Raw genomic sequence first — 25,074 nt, forward strand, 5'->3', positions numbered from 1 at the left:
TGTGTCTTCATATTATTCCATGAATCAGAAGGATGCCAAAAGCTTCCCCTTCCATTTTCTGCAACCCCAGGGAGATTTTCACTTTCTCAACCCTTGACTGAAGTTGTGATATCCTTGAAGAGAGCTCTTCTCTCAAGTGCTTTTGCTTAGTTTAGAAAGAAAACAGACCATAGCCAGACATTTCAAAGTTTAAGTAAACAACAGTTGCTCTCAGTAAGGATTCATTTCTGAATGGAAACCACAGTCTCCATGGTCAACAGACTCCTTTCATGATAGCCAATCCCGTTATTACTATTACAATTAATTAAAAAAAGAAGGTCTTCTCCCTCTATAGGTCATAACAAACAACTACTGATAAAACATGACTACAGTTAAATTAGATAGGTTTGTATTGAAAAACCTTTGAAAAATCATAGCATAATTTTCATTGACAAATATTAATTGCCCAAAGTATTAACCCTCCACAACCTATGATATATTTATTAAACGGTTAGTTGTCTTTACTTTCTTTGATGCATAAGGAGGGATTAACTGGTGTATATCATATATACATCCTCTACCGCAGAGCACTGGAAAAGTTAGCTCATTTCAACTCTACACTTATAAAACAGTATGAAGACTATTTATTCACTTACTTAAGGCTGTTCAAGTCCAATGTGCACTATCAAAGATTATAAACATACCCTAAAAGAAAACACTGGCTCTAGTAATGGCCAAGATTTAAACTTTCCAGGTTTTTATTTTAGAAGTACAAAAACAGTAACAAAAAAGATGATAAAAAACCAAAACACCACTAAAAGTAACAAAACAAAAAACAAACAAGAAAAAATGGGGGTCACAAAAATATTTAAGGACAATACCTGTTGTATTAATCATACTTTTTGGTGTAGCTCCTGTTGCAGCAAATATATTAGGTGTACTACCCGGTGGTAGTCCACTCCCAGCTGTGGCAGCTCCAACTGTGGTAACAGCCAGACTACCTGGAGGGGGTTTCTTTACTGGTACAACCACACTCCTGTGGAAAAAGAAACAGCAGATTACTAAAACTGCACAACTGAGTCAGCAAGAGTTTTTGTTTATGATGGGATTATGCTGTGTTATAATGCTGTTGCTGAGGAACACATAATAATGTCAATTTTCCTGACCTTTCTGATATAGGGTAAGACTATGTTAACAGACCTTAAAACCATACTGCTATCCTTTGCAGCTTCATGTGATTCTGAGAAACTTGTCTTTCAGTGCTCACAAAATGAAAAGACCCCACAACTTCATTGATACATTGTGAATACCACTATCGTCTGTGTTCTAGATTTGCAAAGATGATGTTACGTGTTGGAAATGATGCCAGCATACTTGCAATCTATATGCACACAGTATTAATGAGTATATTAAATTGTTGATCTTACTGAAGTTGTCTAAGATGACAATTAGTACTGTTTAACAGATTTGTTGGCGACATGGACAGTAGGATTGAGTGCACCCTCAGCAAGTTTGCCAGCGACACCAAGCTGTGTGTTGCAGTCGACATGCTGGAGGGAAGGGATGTGCCATCCAGAGGGACCTTGCAGGCTTGAGAGGTGGGCCTGTGCAAACCTCATGAAGTTCAGTGCAAGGTTCTGCACATGGGTCAAGGCAATCACATGCACAAATACAGGCTGGGCAGTGAGTGGATTGAGAGCAGCCCTGCGGAGAAGGACTTGGGGGTATTAGCGGGTGGAAAACTGACTATGAGCCAACCATATCCTGGGCTGCATCAAGAGAAGTGTGGCCAGCAGGTCGATGGAGGTGATCCTCACTTCTACTCTGCTCTCATAAGACCCCACCTGCAGTACTATGTCCAGCTCTTGGGCCCCCCAACATAAGAAGGACATGGACCTGCCTGAGCAGGTCCAGTGAAGAGCCATGAAGATGATCGGGGGCTGGAACACCTCTCCTATGAGAACAGGCTGAGAGAGTTCGGGTTGTTCTGCCTAGAGAAGAGAAGGCTCTGGGGAGCGCTTATAGCAGCCTTCCAGTACTTAAAGGGAGCCTACAGGAAAGATGGGGAGGGACTCTTTATCAGGGAGTGTAGTGACACAAGAAAGAGTAACCCTTTTAAACTGAAAGAGGGTAGATTTAGATTAGATATAAGGAAGAAATTCTTTACCGTGAGGGTGGTGAGACACTGGAATACATTGCCCAGAGAAGCTGTGGCTGCCCTCTCCCTGGAAGTGTTCAAGGTCAGGGTGGATGGGGCTTTGAGCAACCTGATCTAGTGGAAGGTGTCCCTGCCCATGGCAGGGGGGTTGAAACTAGGGGGGTTGTGCAAGTATAGTTGACTAACCACATAATTTTGCACTCAGCCTTCTGGAAAAATGTCATACTCATTTAAATCAACAGCACATGATATAAATTGAATGCCTAAAATGCAACACAGTAAATAAGTGCTTTCACAATATTGATATGTCCATTTAAAAATAAGATTTAAAAACCCATCTTAAGAGTTTGAAGCTTTTAAGAAAAGAACAGGGCTTTCATACAAAAAATCGGACATCATATCAGATATATATAGACAACATTGCATTCAGACAAACACATTCTCAACTAAAATTAAACCACTCTCTTTTTTTCAAATCTCAAAACTAAAAGACTTGCTCTACATGTTAACAGGGAAGGATAAGTAAAATATTACAGGGACATTTAGTTAATATTTTTTCAACACTGGACAGCTGTCATAGTGTAGACAACTATATTTACATTTTTCCATTAAGTATTTCCATTTATCTATAAAAAAATGCTTCTAAAAATTCTACTTCAGTAGAAAACCTGAGTGAAAAACAAACCTGAAACAAATCATATCTGCAGATGTTAAAAAATATATGTTCATCATCACACACATGTTTTCTGGTTAAGCAGATACACTTTTCTTTAAAATTAATCATTGTGATCTAATAAAAGAACAAGAAAATGCAACTATTTAGGGTAATAAGGCCACATTTCACTCTAGAAGTTCCTTTGGTAATTATTTTCTTACACTTCTGTGTAAATATGATGGCACATGATGGATCAAAAAGTATGGAACAATTTTTTACAGTAATGTAGTTTGTTCATATATATCTAAATCCTCAGTCTCCCTGGATTTTAAAGACTGGTGATGTAAATTGTACTGATGATGCCATTGTGAGAATTATATACAAGTGTTATTTTTTGTGATCTCTTCTTATATGATGACAATGTACAAAACAATCCATAAACAATTTTTTTCTCACTCTTTTTACAGGGGTAACAGTGCCAGTTGATGTCTCTGCAATCTGAACAACGGTTTTATCACTACCCTGAAGCATGTACTATTAGAAAGGTAATTCTAGGCATATTGATGGTTTTCTGTCTCCTTCCATTTACATTAGAAGACGAGTTTGCACAATGCAATACCTATTGATTAAGATACATGACCCTAAAATAATTGCTTTTGTCAATAGTTCATAATCTCTTACAAATGTTGCTGATAGAATTGTTTACATAGCAGCAGCCACAGGTGAATAAAGCCAGGTCTACATGGGTTAGATTACTCTGCTCCATAACACCATGAAATTTCCTAAAATTAGCTCCTATCCATGCACAAAGATCTCTAGTTCAATTAATACTTCAATGAAATACTTGAGTTCTGGTCATTCAGGAATACTGAATAAGTACTCAAAAGCAGAGTCCCTGTAGTGCCATAGAAATGCAAGAAGAAATTAGGACTTGTATCTTAAGTGGGAGTATCTCCTGATTATATTAATTTCATATGAAATTACTATCATTACCTACAGCATCTTTGTAGAGAACTAGGCTAAGATTGGTGTGAATGAAGAATGAATGGGAATATTTAGGTGCTGAGGCACAAGAAGGAAAGATTCCGAAGGAAAAGGCATCTTAGACTGGCCTATGCTAATGGCACACAGATTATCAGGTCAAGACCACAGGCATGTGGCGTTGTTTCACAAGACAACCAGACCCTGAAGACAAGAACAGGGAACAGCGATGACTCAGAGAGGTGGGGAAGGACAAAAAGACTGTTGACAGCTCCATAAGGGTAAAAAAAGGCATATTCAAAACTTGAAAATAGTTGCCAACCTATGAAGAACCAAGAAGATGTGAGGAAGACTTGACAGCTAGCGTCCCATGCTCTCCATGTCATTGCAGCAGATCCTGGACCTAGGATCTGGACAGAAGCATAGTGGGTGCCTGACTGCTGGATAGACTCCTTAGACATACAACCATTCTAGTGTTTGCAAACATGAGACAGTGTGAGTGAGAGAGATCTGTTTTGGTTTCAGTTTTATTTTAAGTAAAATAACTTCTCCCTCCTATAAGGTCTGGTATTGGTATCTGCTAAATCGCTGATACAATTGCTGCAAAAGTGTTTACTATTTTCCTGGTACTTTTCCATAGAAGATGAAGCTAAACTTAAGGTCTTCCTCCTTATCTTCAGACAGCTCAGTGGTCTTTCAGAGTATCCAAAAGATCCCCTAACCTTCCGAAGCAAAGACCACATATGTCAATGTCACTTCTCTGGCGTAACAGAATCATAGAATAGTTTGGGTTGGAAGGGACTTTTAAAGGTCTAGTCCAACCCCTAAATGTATTGGCCTCCTATAAAGGCAAAGACTCTTTCCTTAAGAGTGTAGTTTAAGATGGAAAATCAGCTCCCACGGCAAGAAAGGACAATCCTGCTCAGATCCCAGAAATACTAATGCTCTACATACAGCTGACATACTTTTGAAGGTCTGAATCTGGACATTAAGACAGGTCAGGTCTTATTAAATTACAAATTATCAAGAAACATCAAGAGAAACCTCTCTACCATAAGAATAGGCAAAATCAGTGAGACATTAGCTGCATATTCATTCAGTCTGGGATGATTTCTGACATGTCATACATGGTGACCTTGTCAAAATGTCTCATTTCTACTGATAAAACAAAATACAGTGAGCGAATACAGAATGACATCTAGATGAAGGAGACTGAGAAACTGTAAGAACAACACAGAGTGGCCAAAAATGTGCAGAACAATCAGAGGGACAGCAGAACAAGAAAGGTGAAAGAGGATGACTGTCTGCTTTCAAGTAAAAAAAACCCTTTTAACAAATCAAACCACTCCAACAACACATACAGTGAAAACAGGCAAATCAAAACAAATCAGATTTATGAAAGAAGTATAGCTATTTACCTGAGCATAATGTGAATGGAGGAAAGAATTTAATACAATAGATGCCTTACAGGCATTCAGGTATTTCTTTCATGGAGGAACAGAAATATACAGACTAGAAGAAAAGGTTATATACACTTCCATCATTTTGCTTTATGTCTTGTTTTATACAATGTATTTCAGACTTCCTAAATCTTCCAAACTGGTCCACATTTTTCTGAATCGTGTCATCACAGTCTCAAATGATCCCAAATTATTTAGTCAGCAAAAGCTTAGTAGTAATTGGCTGTAGCAACTGTTTTTATTTCTCTGTTCATGTGGTTTACAATTCTAAAAAGAATTGTGACTGCTAATCACTATTCTGTTACTCTATGAGTGTCCTTTTCAAATTGTAAACCTAAGCTTGAAGTCATCATAATTCATATCATGTTTAAGGTAAGTATTGTTGGTTGAACCTGCATACCACTTGTGCATTGCTGGTTCATTAAATAACCTCAGCAAATGGCTACAGGATTCTTCTGGGTTTTAGAAATTTGCATGAAATAACTACTTAGAAAATAATACCATCAACAAGTTGAATTCCAAAAAAATAAAATGGAAATTTAAAAAAATACTTTCTCAAATTAACTTTCCTTAAAATTTAGCTACCCAGGGTTAGTGACAGCACTATATTTTCTCTCTCCTCCTCTGTGATCCATATTCCAAATCTCTTCTCCATTTTAAAATTTAAAGGCCTTCCAACATAATCACTCTGGTCAACCAAGAGGTCAGAGATAAACCTCCAGTACTAGATATGTGTGCTACCTATCTCAGCAGTGGCAATTAAATTAGAATCACTTTATGCTCTTCTGGGATATGTGAAATCTCTTAAGGCTGAATTAATATTGTTGCTCCTCCTTTCCTCCCCCACAGCAGCTGAAAGCATGAGGATTTTCAAGAAGTGCTCTTCAAAAAGCAGTACAGACTTCAGGCAAATTTTTCACAGAAGCACTCTGTGTCAAACAGCAATTTCTGCCAGATGTTTCAGAAGACATCACACAGAGATTAATTTAATCTCTGAAAAGAAAGCTTAGTACTTCTTCTCTGAAAGTTATTCATATTCTCCATACCTATGTACATGTCCAGTCCTTCATGAAATATGTATATTGCTGATTACCCACTCTTCTTTCTGATTTCAACTCCAGATTGCAATTTGAGTCTGTAACAAGCGATCGTTAGTACGTACTAACAACACATTTTGAATTCTACTTTAGACAACCTTCTATTAGGCTGACTGCATTAAGATAAAACTCATCTGAAATCAAGGAGGAACGACACCGTAAGTCAGAGTCAACTGCCATGGAGAAGAAAAACTGGATTAAAAAAATGTGAGGTTTACTGAAGATATATAGAAAGCTCACAGAAGGATATAATCTTTGAGATTTATGCAAATGAAATCCTAGTGCTGAATGTCCAGTTATTATGAATTCTTTCAATCATTTGATACCATACATTCATCAAAACACCCAAATCTTAAAGTACATAAAATGATCCTAATCTACTAAAGACAAATTGTCTGTTTCTAAATAGATGAAAACGAATCATCTCAGGTGTGGTTTTAGGGTAAGGACATGAAGATCACTGATCTTCGCTCTTAGATCAAGCAGGAGAGTGAGTATTTACCCCCAACAAAATTCCCAGTCACTAGTACTTCCTTTGCATTCAGGATAAATTAGCTGAAGCATCTAAAATGATCTAAAACACTGACAAGAAACAAGGAAAAACTGTAAGAGTTTTAAAAGCTAACAAGAAAGATGAATGGTCTTGGCTGAACAGAGAAATTGGAAATACTGGAAATTTAATAAGTTTGAAGAATGTGCATAGAATATAAGTGAAAATGTCATGTATTAAATGCCAGAATTATCATTGAATAAAGAAAAAAACATAAAGAAACAATCAATATGAGGTATAGACTGGGGATGAGCGAGGAACCTAATCCTGTATATATGATGCAAAAAACCCAAAAAAAGCAAGAGCTAAAAAGCAGCAGTCAATACAGCTTTGATAGTGATTTTACAGAGGCCTACTGGGGTAAAAAAGCAAGACAAAAATCCAGTACAATTTTTATCTGCATACCCAGCGAATCATATTAGAGGGTAGAGAGATCCTGGTTTCTCCTGATAAAACATACATAAAAGTTCAGTTGAGACATACCTACAGCTCCATGCATATGAATATGAAAAGATGGATATCACACAGGTTATAAAAGAAGTTTTGAAAGAGCTACCTGTGTAAAGATTGCTAAATGATGGACAAGGGGAATAAGATTACAGCTTGATGAAAAAACCTGAGGATTAATATACCCAATTTCAGTTGACTTGAACCTATTCATAAATTTAGGATGAATTTGTTCTAAACATACAGCTGAGGTGGGGGTGTACTTCCACCTTGTCCCCCATTTTATTTAGCAAATGAGTGGCTAAGACACTCTCTAGGAATACAGACAATGCAACTTCAGCTCCCTTCTCCATCTAACAGGATCTGAAACCACATCTCCCATTCCCTGGAGTGTATTTTAACTGCTACCTTAGAAAGTGTCTCTTTGGACCACAATCTCTACTGCACAGAAATGAGGAAAATTACTTAGAGTGAACCGGAACCCCAGCTGAATCACTTAATTCCCACAGTTCACAAACTACTCTGATACCCAAAGTAATGGGGAATGCAATGACTAAGTACAGACAGCACCTGCAATTGTCCTTTCTTGATTCATGGGAAAGGTGCTCTGTTTTCTGCAATTATTTTTCATTATGGTCTTTAAAAAGTAATCTTTTCTGTTGGGAGAAGGCTGAAACATACTTATTCATAAGTCATTAAGTTTTCAGGAAAATCAAATCTACTTTTCAGCAATCATCTTTTGGAGGATCGAATGACTCTTAACACGAATATAACCTCCTAATTTAGCTATTTTATTTAAACATCTGTTGTAGACCAGTGCATATCAATGATCTAAAGGTGGGCAATAATACAACAGATAAATATTGAAACTCTCTATTTGAACCTTCAGTGCATCTTCTCTCATAGTTTCTTTTCTGTATTCTGTCAGTCAGTACTAAAAAAAAAAAAAAGTTTATTCAGTTTATTCTAGTAAAACACATAGATACTATGAGTAGTCCTTCTAAATATAGCCTACATATGTAAAACATACTAACCACACTTTTTGAACACCTTCTTTCTCTGTACTGACTGTCAGGACATGTATCAGCTCTCACTGGATTTCACAAGATGTCCACCTTTCCTAGCATATAAATACGTTTAAAACTGGCCCCAAGGACCTTCGGGGGGGGGGCGGGGGGAGACAACACCAAACCAAAAAACAAGACTAAAATACTTCAAAAGCATGTCCTTCAAAATGCTTGTAAAGACTTCATTGAATACCTAAACTATGCAAACACATATCGTTCCAATTTATGAAATGATAACGGATTAAAAGGTAATAAGGTATTTAATAGTGGCAACAATAAATGATCCTCTCATTTCCAGGTACTCAAGTTTTCCCACTTATGCAAGCATGCATCCTATTGAAATGATTCTAAGTACAGAAAATATATGTAAATTACCTCACTTTGAAAAAACAATGAATGAGACTCAAAACCACGAGCAACCTGAATTTCAATAAAAGCACCCCTCTAAAAACTCTCTATTAGAAAAAAGAATGGAACAAACGTAAGCTTCAGAATGCAGTACTGGGTAGAATCAGAAATAAATTTGAAAACGTTAATGGTCTAGGTTGTGTCTAGTGGGACAAATGCAAATTGACAAAAAAACAGAAACAAGAAATCCCCAAACCCTAAAAATCAATAACAGGCACTGGTTTTTGTCAGACAAAAGATGAGAAGGCAAAAAGGAATTATTGGTGAGTTATGCTCCATTAGTTGCAAATCTAGGTGAAATAACCCTTTGTGTTTGCTTCTAAAAATGTCATCCTGGATGCCATTTTCAAGGAATTCAGGCTGACGTTAAAAGACATGTCATAACTTTGAGGATTCAGGCTCCAGTGTCCCAGAAATCTGTTTATATAGCCCATAATGTAATTACAGCTACCTTAAGACAGATGAGGCAGAAGGCAGCGATATATTGAAAACTAATTGAAAAATGCAGTTGTCCAGAAGCAGTTGTGGGGAAGAGGTCTCTGAAAAGCTGCTCAAAGCTTCAGAGTTTGAAGTGAAATTTTTGATGTTGTCACTCTCAATCTATTGAAGAGCTGACAGACAATCAAACCCGTCTGGCTGGCTGGCAGCTCATTTTGCTGGCAGGTGGCAAACAATTAGACACACCAATTTGTGCCTCCTGATGACATTAAAGCATGAAACTAAGTTGTATGCAGGGCCTAGTGATTTGTGTGAAAGCATTTCAAAAATAATACTCTTTGCCGTGGCAACTCATTTCAGACTGCCACCTCCCATTACGGCTTTGAGCGGTGAAGACGACAGACTTGAGTTACGTGCGGTGCAAGGCCGCTTCTGTTCAATCCGTCATCAGCGCCCCCTGAGACCTCAATCCCCTCCTTTCATCAATATCACCTCATCATTTACATTCGATAGTACTTGAACTGCCGCATACATTAACAACACACAAGTCCTATTTGATAAAACATGTTGGGACACATTTTCTGCTTTTGTATTTCATTTATGACTGCACAAATTCTACAGAAGAATACACCGTAGCCTATTACATAATGACTCTTATGAACATATTAGCAATATACCATTAAAAGAACATGTAGGGCAAAACACATCATAGTAAATGATAAAACAGAATTCTTAAGTTCGGTTCTATTTACAGGAGTTTGCTTTATAGGGCGTTTACCTGCATGTAAGATCAGCGATTATAGTTAAAGAAATACTTTAAAACAACAAAGTTAGTGTTATTTTTCTACTAATTACTTATTACCTCAACTCTTCTTTTACAAGGCACTCAGCCATCCAAATGCAACAATAAAATAAAAGAAGTCCAGCCTCACAAAGACTATCTTTTGATTAAAGTGAAAAATACATTTCTCTAACCTTGATTTGCTTATAAATATGGAATCACTGTGTGTATTTTATAAAAATTGAAACAAATAAAACCTGACAAAACAATACACTCCATTGCTCATGATTCTCCCTAGAGAGAATAAACATGACCAATAGCCACATTGCTCAGTGAAGTTCCAAAGGCTGCATAAACTACAGCAACAGAAGATCCTACAGAAATATGGTCCACAGGCATAGTGTTAGCTTTTAAAAAATATGCAGTGTATGTTATTTATTTGTTATTTTTTATCAGCAAACACAATTATATTTACATGAGCAATTATGGAAAAACAATCATGCTGTAATTTTTTTCTGTTTTTCAATGACAATTGGGATACTATGGGCAACACAAAACGTGCATATACCACCACAAGCTAAAATTCATGTTGCTTTCTCAATATTTTAATTATTTCTAATATTATTTCAATATGCTATTCAAGGTTTTTCTCCCGTAACCTTTGTTTCACTCCCCATGAAAAGTTATAGGGTCAGGATCTCAATCTGCTCCTCCTTTGTAAGTCAAAAAAGAAAAGCAACATCTTTTGCCTCCAAAGATTGCCACAATGGTCAAGTAAGTACTTTGAAATTATGAGCAAACTGCACAGAGTATTTGCCTGAACAGTGGCCATCATTCAGTAAGGCAGCTATGTCATGCAGCCAGCCAGGTGATGTCCTGTGGGCTAGGAACATCAGTATTTTTATCAAGATGCTCAAAGATCAATAACATCCATTTAGTTGGAGGAAAGAATTTAACACTTCCTGATCTGCTGGGACCTGCCTGAACCTGCAATTTTCCCTTCATAGTTGCTAGTTATATTAAAAAGCATGATCTACGTCACGCACCAAAATCAGATAGCAGGATTATCTATTTAGAAGAAACAAAATATCCCCACAAAATTGATGTAAATGGGTCTTTTGCCTGAACTTCAACCATTACCACTTTTTTGCTGAATTAGTAAACAATGTCAAGGGCTGACATGGTACAACATATGCTACCAAGATACAAACACAGCTGTACGCTTTGTACAGGAAATCATGGAATCACAGCTTGGTCAGCAGGGTAGCAGGATAGGGAAAAAAAAAAACCACTAAACCCTCTAGCTCCTAAACAAACTTACAAAGTGTGAAATGCCTATGAAAATCTGTGAGCTCTAGACATGAAGCACCTCTCAAATAATTCCATAAATCTGTAATAGCAACTACTAATAATGATGTTCAAAATGTACAAGCAGTCATACTGTTGCAAAAAGAATCTCATGGAGGCGTTCTCACTAAATACAGGTTATGGCCAACCTACTGTAGCCCTTTAATGCTTTCTTATAAAGCTATAATTTAGAAATGCAGAATAAAACTAATCTCTTCAATCAGTTCCCCTTAACAATGACAAAGGCATCTCATAAGGTGATATGCTCCATTTAATTTAAGTGTCTAGCGTTTTGTGAATTAACAACCCTCTGAATGAAGCATTTTTCTTTATTGACCCAGGTAGAAATTTAGCTGAATATGTTCAACTGAAGTAACCTTTTGGTGGTTACAGTTGGGTGCTATTAATTGTACAGACAGCACAAATTTTTGTACTGCTTAATGTACAAGAATGCATTCTGGAACATGATAGTTCCTCACAGAGAATAAGGAAAAATTCATAACTGTACAGGAGGAAAAAAATATTTTTCACTTTACATTGAAATCACTCTAAATCAAAACATGCAGATTGATGGAAGAAAAAAATCCTCTTAATGAAATAGTTGCTAAATGAGCTTTATCTGGAATGGCCTTAAGACCTAAAACATTATTATTATTTTATTAGAAAGGGATATATTCATTGAGTCTAAAGCACATTTCACTTTTCCTATCTTGATCCAATCTTCTTTGTTACACATATTCTGTTTGTTTATTGAATTATTTCAGAAAAGCAGCCTCAGTACTAATATATATACAGACAAAAAGGTATCAGCTTTTCTATGGAATTTATGATGAAAAAATGGCTCTTTTATTCTAAAATTCTCATGTATCTTCTTGCAATTTACTATTTACATTACACTGAAAACACTGATTGCATATTGTTTTACTTCAGACTTTAATGAAGATATTTCTGACATTTTTACAGGTTTTATGTAAATGCAGATGGATTTTTCTTATAAATCACAGCATAGCCATTTTCTTGTTTTATTTATTTCCTCTAGAATTTTAATTCTTGTACCTGCATGACTAATACATTTCCACAACTTTGCTTAAAATTTTGAGACATTTTACCATATTTTTGAGTTAAGTCTTTATTCCATTTTTTACTTTTAAAAAACATTTTAATGAAGAAACTGCAGGGATCTTGTCATACTGGAAAATGTAACCACATCAACACTCATAAGAGTTAGCTCTTTGCACAGGTTAAGATTGAACCCACAATGGATTAGGTTACCCTTCTGGAAGGATGTTGTCAGTTGCACATCTTATCACAACTTCTATGTTTGGAATAACTGAGATGTACTGGACATTTAAAGAAAAGTATATTCGTTAGAAGTTGGGAAGCTACAGCCTAAAAAGAGAAACAATGGACTCTTTGTGGAAATATTCAGCAGTTATTTTTAAACACTAACTTTTGAGCTTATTTGCTGTTTAAAGACCTAAAGGAAACTGGTTTCCACCATGACCATGCAAACAATTTGCCATGGTCGAAGCATTTCAATACCAGAAAACAGTGCAGTGATGGATCCAATTAAGACTTAAGCCTTTGAAAGAACAGTCGACTGAATTTCTGCACAGTCTGTTCTATATCAGCAGATATTACCTCTCCTCCTCACTAAAATGCTGTTTTAAAGGAAAAAAGATCTTATTGCAAAAATATTTCTTTACAACAGGCTTGTTTTCCAAGTACCTTGTAGAGCTTTATTCACTGCTGACAGAGAAAAACAAGGTGAATTACTTTTGTCTATACTATACGGTCCATTTTGGTAACACAGAAAGGAGAAGTAATGCAGCTGTTTTTCAACATAGTCTAATACAAACCAACAGAAGAATAACCGTTAAAAAAAAAAAATCCTTCAAACTTCTGAATTACATCAATATAAAATAATGAATCCAGCCATATACCTGTCAAATGAATGAAACTGCATGGGAAGAATAGCCTGAGCTTCTCTCTTCAGTGCAGGATCTGGGTAAGGGATCGGATCCGGACCACATTCTGCAATTTCAACAGGGGCTGCCACAAGACTTTTCAGTATTTCCTTGACATTGATGCCTTTACTTTGGCTGATACTGGATATTGATGATGCGGGTTTCAGGATTTCACTGGGGCTTTCTGTTAAGCTCTCCTGAGATTTCTTCACTTCCGAAGACAAAGTAGACAACAGCTCACTCATAGCATCAGGGCCAGTGCTGGTCTCCAAGTCTGTCCCATTCAAAATATTGGGCATCTGTTCATCTCCAATTCCAGAATCTGTATGAGGAATAGAGCTTTCCAGCTGAATATCTTCAACTGGTGTCGGTGTTTCTTTATCTTTGATATTTTCTGGAAATACAGTTGGTGTCTCTGCAGTGAAATAGAGATTATGACAATATTTATAACTTAGTTTGATTTTTTTCCTAAATATATGATCATAAGGTTTTACAAGACAGAAATGTGTTAGGAAGCCCACAAATCTTGGTAGTTTAAACCTTAAAACCTCATTTTATATACACAACATTTCGCTATCAACAGCTGCTTGGCATATATAAAAGCTTGGAAGAGGGAGCCCACAGTTGCATTATGCAAGCTCAGTGACATTTAGAAATTACAGCCCACTACTCACACAGTAATCAAATAGCAAAATACTGCCAGCAAAAACAATGTTAAAAATTATAACCTATTGACTGCATATCTATACAATCTGTGAGACTACTGGAAGAGAAAAATGCAATCACTTATGCTTTAGGATGACTATACAATTTAGTCTTTTTATTGCTGTCAGCAAATATGCTTGCATTCAAAAGAAAACTGCTAGACCTTTTGTTTGCTCTGCTTTTTGTTTAAAATGTGTATTATACACATTTTTCACACATATTATATTGAATACAAATTTATTTATACATGAATTAAAAAAAAGTATTATTGTTAATTCTTTAGATAACTCCCTCTTCCCCATGAAACGTAAAATTCAGTAATTCTTTTAGGCAAAAGTTAAGAACAAAATAAACATCTTCATAGAGATTGGCAAGTAAAATCTGTTATGTCTGGAACATTTCCAGATTGAAACGGACTCTACAACATCTTGTAACCGAGAAAAGTGTACCTCTATTAATCACTTCAGTGAAACAGACACAACAACTACTAAATAAGAATAATTTGTGATGCTTAGTGGAAAGTTACCTAGAGTTGCGAATAACTTACACATTCATCTTTTTGGTTACATTTTTTTAAAGCAACAGACTGTGGCTATTTTTAATGACAAAAAGCTTGCACTCAAACTGATTTTTAAATTTATTTTCAAACTCCTTTATTTCTATTGGATCACTTGTCTTGATTATAAAGTTTAGCTGGCCTATGTATGAAATAGGAATACTTGTTTTTTTATTTGATGGTTTTGATATAGCAGTTTAGATATCATGGAGAATATTTTACAACATATTTAGATGAAGATCTGCCCTTCTGACTATTCCAAACAAAATGTGCTTTAGCAATGTAACTAATAACTTTAATCACATAACTTATTACCAGTTGTTTGATACAGTCAGGTGTAAAATATCTACCTATTTACCACACGGGCATACGTGTGTGTGTATGCATGTGCACATAAAAAATTCTGTCAGAGATTATTTATGTATTTGAACTAATGGTAGTGTAAACATCTTCATGTATATAAGTATTAACCAACAGATATAGATAGAACAGAAGAGGCTTTTAAAAATACGAAGTAGAATGACCCATTATAAGACGTGACAAGGAGTATTGTTTTCTTCTTTTAACAGCCATAAATGCTGAAGCCACTTCCTTCTTCTCTTTCTTCTAAGTGCCTTAAACACATCTTATCAAATAGATATGAGCATTGCTTTGTGAAGCAGGAAGTAGAAACTGGATTTATGAGCTGCATAAAATGCACTTAGCATCTGCCAGGTCAGGAAGTAAAAAAATCCGTATCTACTTAGAACTGCCTATATTTGGCACAGAAGGACATCTGATCCACAGAATGATCCTAATGAATTTTCTGCTTGTTTGTATCTTTAAAATTCATCCATACAAAGACAACACTTTTCAACTGAAGGGAAGAGTAGGACTGGACTTTCAGTCAAGCAGATTGTTGCCCTTGTAATGTATTGTAAGTAAAATAGCGTAAGGTTCCATTATTATGTAAATGAAAAGAGGAAACTGAAAAAAGAAGACGGCCCACTGCATGAACTTAGAGTACACCTAACCTCAATTTTCATTAAGGTCAACAATGATGAACAGAAAATTAAAGACAGGAAAGCTAATAGAAATGCAGTTGTGGAAATTCGAATACCCTAAGTAAACCAGAAGAAAGATTTTAATGTATTAAAACCACGGGAATAAACTGACTCCAAGCCAATTTTGAAAGAAACTGTCTATGAAATTACTGGCATAGTAGCACGTACTTTTTCCAACCAGGTAAGAGGAGATAGCAACATATGACTGGAGAAAAACCACACATGGTTTCTCTTTTTAAGGAACGGGAAAAAATACTCTGGACAACTACAAACCTTCAACAGTAAGCAAGATTTCAGGATTTATTTTGGAGTAAAGAATAGTAATGGAATGACAGATTACAAAATGGCCTTGCTAAAAGAGCTTTTTTAATATTTATTGCTCAGAAAAAATAAGGGCCAATGAGGCAAAATTCAGTAAAGCTGGGGTTGCCACAACAGATAGTAATTTAGTCAGGAGAACCTGAAAATTAATAGAATGTGGGAAAAGAAACTGGCTAAGGAGCCATCAAATAATTTCAAAATTAAGAACATCAGTCTGAGAGAAACTACCATGGGAGTTACCTCATTTAAAATATTAATAAAGTTTTCAGGTGACAAAGTAAAAAATTCTGGTGGAATTTGCTGATGACAAAGTTACAAGGTACAACTGACAGCCACAGGAGGATGATTATAAGAAGGCATTATGACAGAACTGCAAGTTACATTTAATACTGAAAAGTTATGCATCCAGTGACTAATACAGAAATTACCATTATAACTGGAATTCATCAACTGGAAATGACTGAAGAGAAGGATCTGAATACATCAGCCACTGGGTAACTATTCAGTTACAATATAACATTGCCATGGAAAAGGCAAATATGATTCCAAACTTTTCTGAAGAAATAGCTCCTGCAACAGTTAAGTATTAATGACATTAGAGAAGGCTTTAGTGGGGTTCATTACAGAATACTGTTTGTGCTGTTATATTTGAGAAAGATGGAAGTGCCACTATGGAGATCTACAGTGATGTACGGTTGCAGAAAAAATGAGTTTGGCTGATATAGTCTGCCAAACTAATACTGAGTTGGTATACAATAGCTATCATACATGTATTTTCAGGATGCAAACTCAAAAAAAAGGACTTAAGATAAATTTAAGGGTTGCCAAGATAAAAAGGATTTAAGATAAATTTAAGGGTTTGCAAGATAAAAAGTATTTAAGATAAATTTAAGGGTTGGCAAGAGCAAAATGAGTGCAAATTCACCAGGAATAAATTTAGTTTGGGAAGTGACAGCCTTCAATATGGAATTAAGACTCTGGAATACCTTTCCAATCAGAGTAGCAAGTTCAAAAAACAGAACTAATTTCAAGACATTATAAATATGACTGTACTTAATTACTCAGCAGGTGCCTTGTAATCCTTTGTTCCCAAATGAGAATAAAATGCCTAGAGGATTGCACCATTTGAAGCTAAAATGGAAAATTAAATTTGTGGTTATAGAATTTAGATATATACTATACAATGTATAACACTAATTAAAATGATCTAGGAAAAAAATATCAATGGAAGTTATTCTATATACAGGTAAGTATATGGATACTTGATCTCCACAGAAACCAGACTTATACCTTTACTTTTCTTACTGTGTCTTCAGTATCTAATATGAATACACTGCACTAAGCCAATTTAGTCTGATTTATCACTATGAATAACAATCTCTAAAAACTACCTAAATCCAATGCATTAGCTCTCATTTTAAAAACATCAACCAAGCTAAATGAATAAGGTTTTAAAAGGTCCAATTTACTTTTTGTAAATCAAAGGTAAATAAACTTAGAAGAGGTAAAACTGCTTAATAACTGCCTCTCAACTAAGAATACTAGCAAATTAGTATTTATGAAATTCAGATAAATATGTCTGAAAGACGTATTATAAGACCTTCCGGGATCAGCATTATTACTAGTACTATTTTAGCTAAATTATAAACTCCTTAGCATGGGTCACAAAACCCAACCAATTTTAGTTACAACAGTGCATATCCACAAGCTTTATTCTATGTTCATTTATACTGTCATAGCACTTCTGCTGCCTTCAGAATTCGGGAATAAAGAATACTTCTTCATAAAGTTATTTAGAAAAATCACAAACCAGTAATGCGTATGCTTTTATGAAAATCCTAAATACTCAAAGCAATTTAGCAAAATTATAAACATGAACAGAAGCAAAAATATAACTGATTGCATCTGTCTATGTTATAACATTGTGACAGTAAGCCTGTAAATTTTCAGCAAACCTCATCAGTTTTCTGCAGCACAAGGCCATGTCAGTAGACAAAGCAGAAACATTTCTAGATCTAGTGATCTTAACCCTGTCAGAAATAGGCAGTTGGAAGCCAGATGCCTCCTTCTTACTGTTTTTCATTGTAACTAATGAGTTCATCTACTACATTATGGGAAAAATATGGGCTTAAGTTAACTAAATGACATATTGTATATCTGGTGACCTCATCTGTCACGCTCCTTCCCTACAATATCTTGTTTGCTTGTGATTTATGAAGTGTATTGTAATTGTTTTAACCTACTGAGTTACCTAAATAGCTCTCGCACTGCTTCCATATGCCTAAAAAAATACAAAAAACCCCCCATGTTTAACTTAATAATGAGACATTTCATATCTGTGGTAAACATACAAAATTTGCCATTTTAAAAAATGACAAGACAAAATATTCTGCTTTTAATCTTTATTTACTTTTTAAAAATGGAAAAACCGTGTGTATATGCCTGTGGTCTTTTGATTTTTAATTTCATTAAACCTCCCTACTTGATAAAAATCAGCTGAACGTTTTCAAAAGTAAAAACATATGAAAATTATTATTTTTAACTGCTTACAATATGGCTGAAAATTTATTTGAAAGTCATACTATTCCAAATCATTGTCAGATTTCTGCTGCAAACAATATAGCAACATTTGGCAACGGGAAGTTTGGGGCAATCTTGATATAGGAGCTGTTGTCACCTTTCAGTCTGCAGGTGCATTGGAAAATTTATGAGTTCTTTTCTATACAGCTATCTTAAGGCATTGATAATAACCTTATTAGCTGCCTTTTATATACCCCTCTGTAGTATTCTACAAACTTTCAGGGACAGTACCCTACAAGCTGAAAACTTTCAATCCAACGAGGCAGTGATATTACAGCTTCCTCCATAGTTGGCAGAGTCAACTAATCAATTCCTAAGCTGTAGGCTATAAAGAGAGAGTGAAAAAATTCTTCCTAGCAAAGTCAATCTACTACTTTTCATGTATGAGAAACAGCACAATTAAACTGAGATGAGAAACTACGTATGGGGACAGAATCAAAGAGTAATATGGGTTTGATTTAAAAGTACATTGAAAGGAGTAACCAAGAATGGAGTTGCAATGGAAATGTCCTCAGAGTTTGAGGCACAACAGTGAGAAGAATCACCCTAAAAGAAACATTGAGATGACAAACTGCTCTATATCTACTCAGGACCTTTTGTCCTGTTGGCACTTCTATTTCTGTGTGAAAGTTATAAAGAGACCAGAGTAAAAATTCCCTGTATAGTGATGCTGCTCATGGCCCAACCACACATAGTGTGTACTTATTTTGGCAGCCTGGGCAGTATTCCTCTTCATGTAATAACTAGGCATTAATAGGCAAATTTGGTCGTGCTCCAGTAATGGAGTTCACAGGGTTCTGTTATTTCTGAGGCAAGGCTATCTGAGCAACACTGACTTTTGTTTTGCAGAACACATTTGCTCTTCTAAAAATTTTTAAAATAAGTTTCCTTGTTGAATGAATTATTTAAAAAGTGATGAAAAAGAGCTTGGCTTAGGGTTACCGTTTGTCATTCTTGCACTATCAGGCTTTCATCTAGGAAAAAATTTGATAAATACAGCCTGCATTTAGCCTGGATCTGTTATTTAGCCAGACCTTTTATCCAGGTTTCTGAAATTCCTGCCAGACCAAAAGCTGTCCCTTTGCTTCTGCAAGGATAGCAATGCAACAGCACAGATTCAGTTGCCTGTCTAACAGAGTGCCAGTAATCGCGCACATGAAGAGTTGGAAGTGGAGCGCATGCCATGGCAGCATCTGGCTGGGAAGAATGAAAGCCACAAGCAGGGATATCCCAGGGCTCCGACATGGAACGACTGAGGGCAGGAGGAACACAGATGAAAACTGGGGGACTGGGGAAGGTCAGATATGAAAGACTCTGGGGTGGGTTGGCAATTGGAAGGGTGCAGATCTTGAGACAGGAGATTTAAGACAGAGGGTTGCGAATTACCTTTCAATCAGACTGGGTTTGTGAGGAGAAAGGATTTAGCTCTGGACCAGGGAAAATAGAGAGGCTCAGAAATGGGAGAGAAATGGAGCATGAGAGACCTAAGTGTGGGAAAATCGAGGCTGGGAAGTGATTGAAGAGGACAGAGTTATCATCAGCCCCTTTTCACAGCTGGACACCTGTAAGTGCATGTCTTCTCTTTTTGCTCACTGGAAATTGCTTCTATTTGCTTAAATTCCTCTCAAACTTAAGAAAATTGAAAGTTGTATTACAGAAAGGTCAACTTCAAAGTATAAAAACAGCTGTTTATATTTGAAACAAAAACCATACAAATTAAGAACAACATGGTGATATGTATTCTTCCTAGGTGAATTTTCCTAGTTTTTGTCAGTTTTTATTTTTGTCTTGTATAAACTCAAAAGCAGATAATGAAGAAATAGATTAGTTGGCAGCTATCTATGATAGTATCTGTATTTCTGACCTGTGCTGAGAAAGCTGATGTTTTTGTGATTAGACATTTCTTGCAAAAGAAATAGAAAAAATTGTCACTTAGATTACAGCATCCAGCAACAAAATTTAACAGTGAAGCACCGAGTATGTTCCATACATATGATGAAATTTACACTAAAAATGTTTTAAGCACTACTCAGAAAAATCAAAAACTTTTAAAACATCTGTAATTTGTGCAAATGAACATAAGTATTGATGTTACTTTAAAAAAAATCCCTATTACAACTGTTTCATGCGTACATAATGACTGATCAATTAATCATGAAATATATATATGCAAACCTTTCTTCTGATGCCTTAAGTAGTTTGTGAAGGGCAATAAATACTAGATCAAGATGTACGTATTCCTATCTCATGATCTTCAAATGTATGTCCTCTTGGAGGCAGCATATATTTCATCAGGAAAGCAGTATGATAATTTTGAGCAGCAGACAGAAGTTCAGTAGAATTTGAAGTTTATGATTCTCATGATTATCATCCACGTCCCTTGTAACATTTCCCTCAGTTTCTTGAAAACATGTACAACTAGATTTTGAGGAAGATGGAGCCACAACTTCTGTCAGGACTTTGTGGAAGCAAAGGATATTTTGACAGGCAATGGAAATTAGTACTTTAGTCCTCTTGGCATAGTTAGACTGCTACTCTTACGCGAACTATTTAGTTTAAAAATAAGATGGAAATCTCTATGCTGCTATATTAGGAATACAAACAAGAGTGTAGCAATGTACAATACCCAGAATACTATGATCAGAAATACCTGATGCTTGTTTTCAAAGAAAAAGCTGTTTCTGCAACCTTTTAATATAGTTTGTTCTGTAAAGAAAATAAAATCAATAGCTTCCAGTCCATCTACAGCACGTATTTTTAAGAAATCTTTTAATTTACAGTGCTTTGGGAAAAATACAGACAGTGATATCAAGGGAGTTGAAAAGCCAATCCGTTTTTGATAAAATGTTGTGATAAGCTACATACCGATTTTCTTCGCACAGCATGTTATAAGGTGAATTGCACTGTTGCAATGCTTTCATTTCCGAAACACACCTGAATAATCCTAAGTGAAAACATCAGTTTTCAACTAAAAATATCTTTCCACTATTTGGTTAACATTAATTGTGTTCTCAGTAATTAATAGGCTGCCAGCTGAAGTGTAAAAAATGGATTATTTACACTTTTCCACTGCTGGAGATGTGGAAGCACTGCTGAAAGAAACACTAGTCCAATAAACCTTCAAGGTAATCAAGGACAGCTTCAGTAATGACCAGAATTGAGAAAATTCATCTTAAGTGATCCTGACCACCATAGCTAAAACTACTTCAAATTTGCAGCTGTAATTTGAACAGGTTGCTTGGTTTTATATTAGAAGGCTCATTAACTGCTATTAACAGAAAATATGCTCCTCTATATCTCCTGTGTCTTATTCCAATGACAAGATATTTCTGCTCTCAAAATACATACTGATTACCCTCTAAGTGGTAAGAGAAAGGGCTACTCTCAATTTTTCAGTCTCAACTTCCACACCGTCCAGACATAACAGAGATATTTTCATACTAATTTTGGGAAAACACCCCTATCTTACCGGAGAAATCAGCCGAGAACAAAACATTATTCTCTAAGCTATTCCATCATTGTACAAAGGGAACATGCCTGCCAATCATTAGGTTGAAGACATTACGTAGTTGTTTAGATAGCTATATACTTCCTACTTTCAAATCAGGTAGTACTCAAAGAAGAACATGTATCTATGAACACATATGTAACAAATTATAGCTATCTATGGGATGGGCATATCATTAGGCTGGATTAAGTGCCTGAGATTAAAGAATTTCATGCCATCTTTTGTCATAAAGGAAGTTTTGTGTCCAGAGTTCAGTTAAGCCTAGCCAAAATAGCCAGGATTACTCTGACCAAGGCAGAGGTCTACAATGACATCTACAGTGAATGGAAAAAGACAGAGATTTCTAGTGTCCAATTTATCTCTCTTTTAAGTAGATCTCTAAAGCAGGCCAGACAAATTGTACCCTAAATGTGCCCCAACTTCTCTCCACCTATTATAAAGGGAGACCAGGACGACTAGCTCTAGGCATTGATTCACTACCGATATTTTCCAGAAAGTAGAACTCACGTATGACTGATGATTTTGCGATAAAACCTGAAATTTGCGATAAAATCTGAAAAACAGAGCTTTTGGTTTTACTGCAATACCCACAGTCACAGACAGTGAGAATGATAAAGAACGTTTCTATCATCTTTGACTAGTTAGGTGAAAACAACTCTCCCCTTCTGGCAAAGATATTTTTAATGCTATTCCCACCTTTACTACACCTCCATATCAATTATGTTGAAGAACTTTATCACAATCAGCTGACAAAATCTGATGAACCAAAAGGCCTGTAGGCCAGGCAACATTTTAGACCACTTCATAGGCTCTTGCATTTAAATAATTCTGAGTTTAAAGTCTCCATTTTGATATCTTCACAAATGCAGAGAAACTGAGCCATCTGACATCCCCAAAGTCTAACTCATTCTAATTTTCTGGTGTTGTGAACAGAAAGAAGTAAGTCTGGCAACATATACTTTTGTCAGACTGTTCCTCAGACATCCCTCGGATGCAAGAGAATAGTTTTGATCTGCTATTTCCGTTGAGACTGTGATAATAAATTACTCCAAAGAGTAATACTATATATTATCTAAATTGAAAAAAGAGGGAGCTTTCTTTTAATTTTGCAGGTTATGCTTTGTCTGACTAAGCACAGAGTATTTTAGAAGTACTGCAGACCCTTTAAAGTTATCAGAAACTAGTAGGAGAAACCCAAGCAGATGCAACAAACTTACGACAAGGAGTAAATCTAAAGATACAGACACATTATCCAGTGGATCAGTTAGAAAGAAAAAATAAATACAGAAGTATAGAAAACTATAAATAAATAAGCATTTTTATTGTTAAATGGTAGTCAGGGATACCATTGGTTTATTTTTTCATTCCTGGGTGTGTCCTTTCTCCTTTAAGCACCATAAGATAACATATAGCTTGTAAACAATATTTGATTAACAGTAAAAGAAACATTAAATCCTTATTTTATCATCTCTAAATATTTGTAAGTAAAAGTAGAATATATTTATCTGCAAAGCATATTTTAAAGTCTTTTATTTCAATACTACGTTTTATTTGTATATAATATCATCAGTAAACTAAGCAAAGGTCAACAGTTGGTATGATGAGAACCAAAAGGTTTCCTATCAAGTATAATGATGTTTAAAATTCTTTTAACCTGCTGTAGTTACTCATAAGAAGCATACACCAATCACTGTAATGTCCTGAGACAAGTAGGGTCTCATACAGCCTTAAATGTATTTTAACTAAAGATATTGCCCCGTATAAAAAAAAAAAAAAAAAGAAGCATCACTAAGAACAAAATCAGTATCTTAAATACCAGTAATATACCTACTTCTATCTTACCCTTCCCTGGAGAAGTTTCCTGGTCAGATAATTAGATTCCATCTACTAAAAATGGATTTCTTTTAAGCAGCCAATCTTTTTCCCCTAATTCATAGAGATCTGTCCCAAAGAAGTCTTGTACAGTTCTAACAATAATGACACAATTTGCTGCATTGAATTGGACTGACAAAGAACAAATACTTTACATCCATTTAGTGTCATATGGAATGAATAAAATATAGAGACTTTACTTCCATGTAACAACTGAATTTTTATCCTTTTTTTAATAAATAGGATTTTGCTTTAAAAATATGTGTTTACTTCTAAATGCAACATTAAACCACTCTACAATGTGTTAAAATACCTTGAAATTTAAAATAATATTAAAATATTACATGCTTGCTGACAACATCTGAAAGCATGTCAGATCACTAAAAGGAAACCAATTGGCTTAGTCAATGGAATGAAAGATTTTTGAAATGACAAAATAGGTTTTGACTTCTAGCCTCTTCTGACAGCATTGACAATTTTTTCCATTTCACTTCCTGCTAATGTTAAAAACTGAGAAACTGAATTCAGAATATAAAAAGCAGAAACATTTTTCTTCTCTAACGGGTGAAAGAGTTAGGTGCAAGAGGCCAAGACCTCGCAGAGGTAAAACCTTGAAGGATGAGATGATATCAACAAATAAAATAACTAGCTACAGATAACATTTCCTTTATTGAATAATTTGTTTCTAAAGCCAAAACACTTTTCTGTTGTATCCTGCTCACACTTTTACTATAGTTCTATTGAACTATTTTAAAAACAAAACTGTATTTTACTTGTACTCAAGCTAAAACAAGTACTACAGACAACAGTATAGAAGACACAATGCTTAAAAAACGCTTTATCTGAAATATTTTGGTGAGTTTGTATGACTGCCTCCATTTGTTCTTAAACTTTTTTTCTGCTTTCATTACATATATTTTGTTGCTGTACTATATGTGGATAAGAAGAAAAACTATTTGTTTATCCCCTCCTTTTGCCACCCATTATATCAAATGTCAAGCTTTGTACAAATAGCAATATAATCTCATTTATGTTGCAGTCTAGTTTTATTGTATTAAATTTAATAAAAATTAAAATGTCAAAATTAAAATGTTAAAATTAAAAATTAAACTGCGTTTTGAGGCAGTCTAACCAATCCCAATTTTCAAGCAAAG

General features: G+C 35.3%; 1 protein-coding gene across 9 annotated transcripts in view; it reads right to left on the minus strand.

The window, feature by feature from the left end:
* NBEA (neurobeachin) overlaps positions 1 to 25,074 on the minus strand; it is a 514,689-nt gene that overhangs the window by 293,079 nt on the left and 196,536 nt on the right. For 8 of the 9 annotated variants that reach the window (XM_074815844.1, XM_074815841.1, XM_074815846.1 and 5 more), the window contains 2 exons: positions 13,312 to 13,750; positions 861 to 1,015 (listed from right to left, as the gene is read on the minus strand). In XM_074815844.1, coding sequence (XP_074671945.1) covers positions 861 to 1,015; positions 13,312 to 13,750 — 594 coding nt within the window. The remainder of the gene's footprint in view (positions 1 to 860; positions 1,016 to 13,311; positions 13,751 to 25,074) is intronic. The other variant, XM_074815840.1, reaches the window with a different exon arrangement.

The sequence above is a fragment of the Strix aluco genome, chromosome 2 (assembly GCF_031877795.1).
Source record: "Strix aluco isolate bStrAlu1 chromosome 2, bStrAlu1.hap1, whole genome shotgun sequence".
NCBI classification, from domain to species: Eukaryota; Metazoa; Chordata; class Aves; order Strigiformes; family Strigidae; genus Strix; species Strix aluco.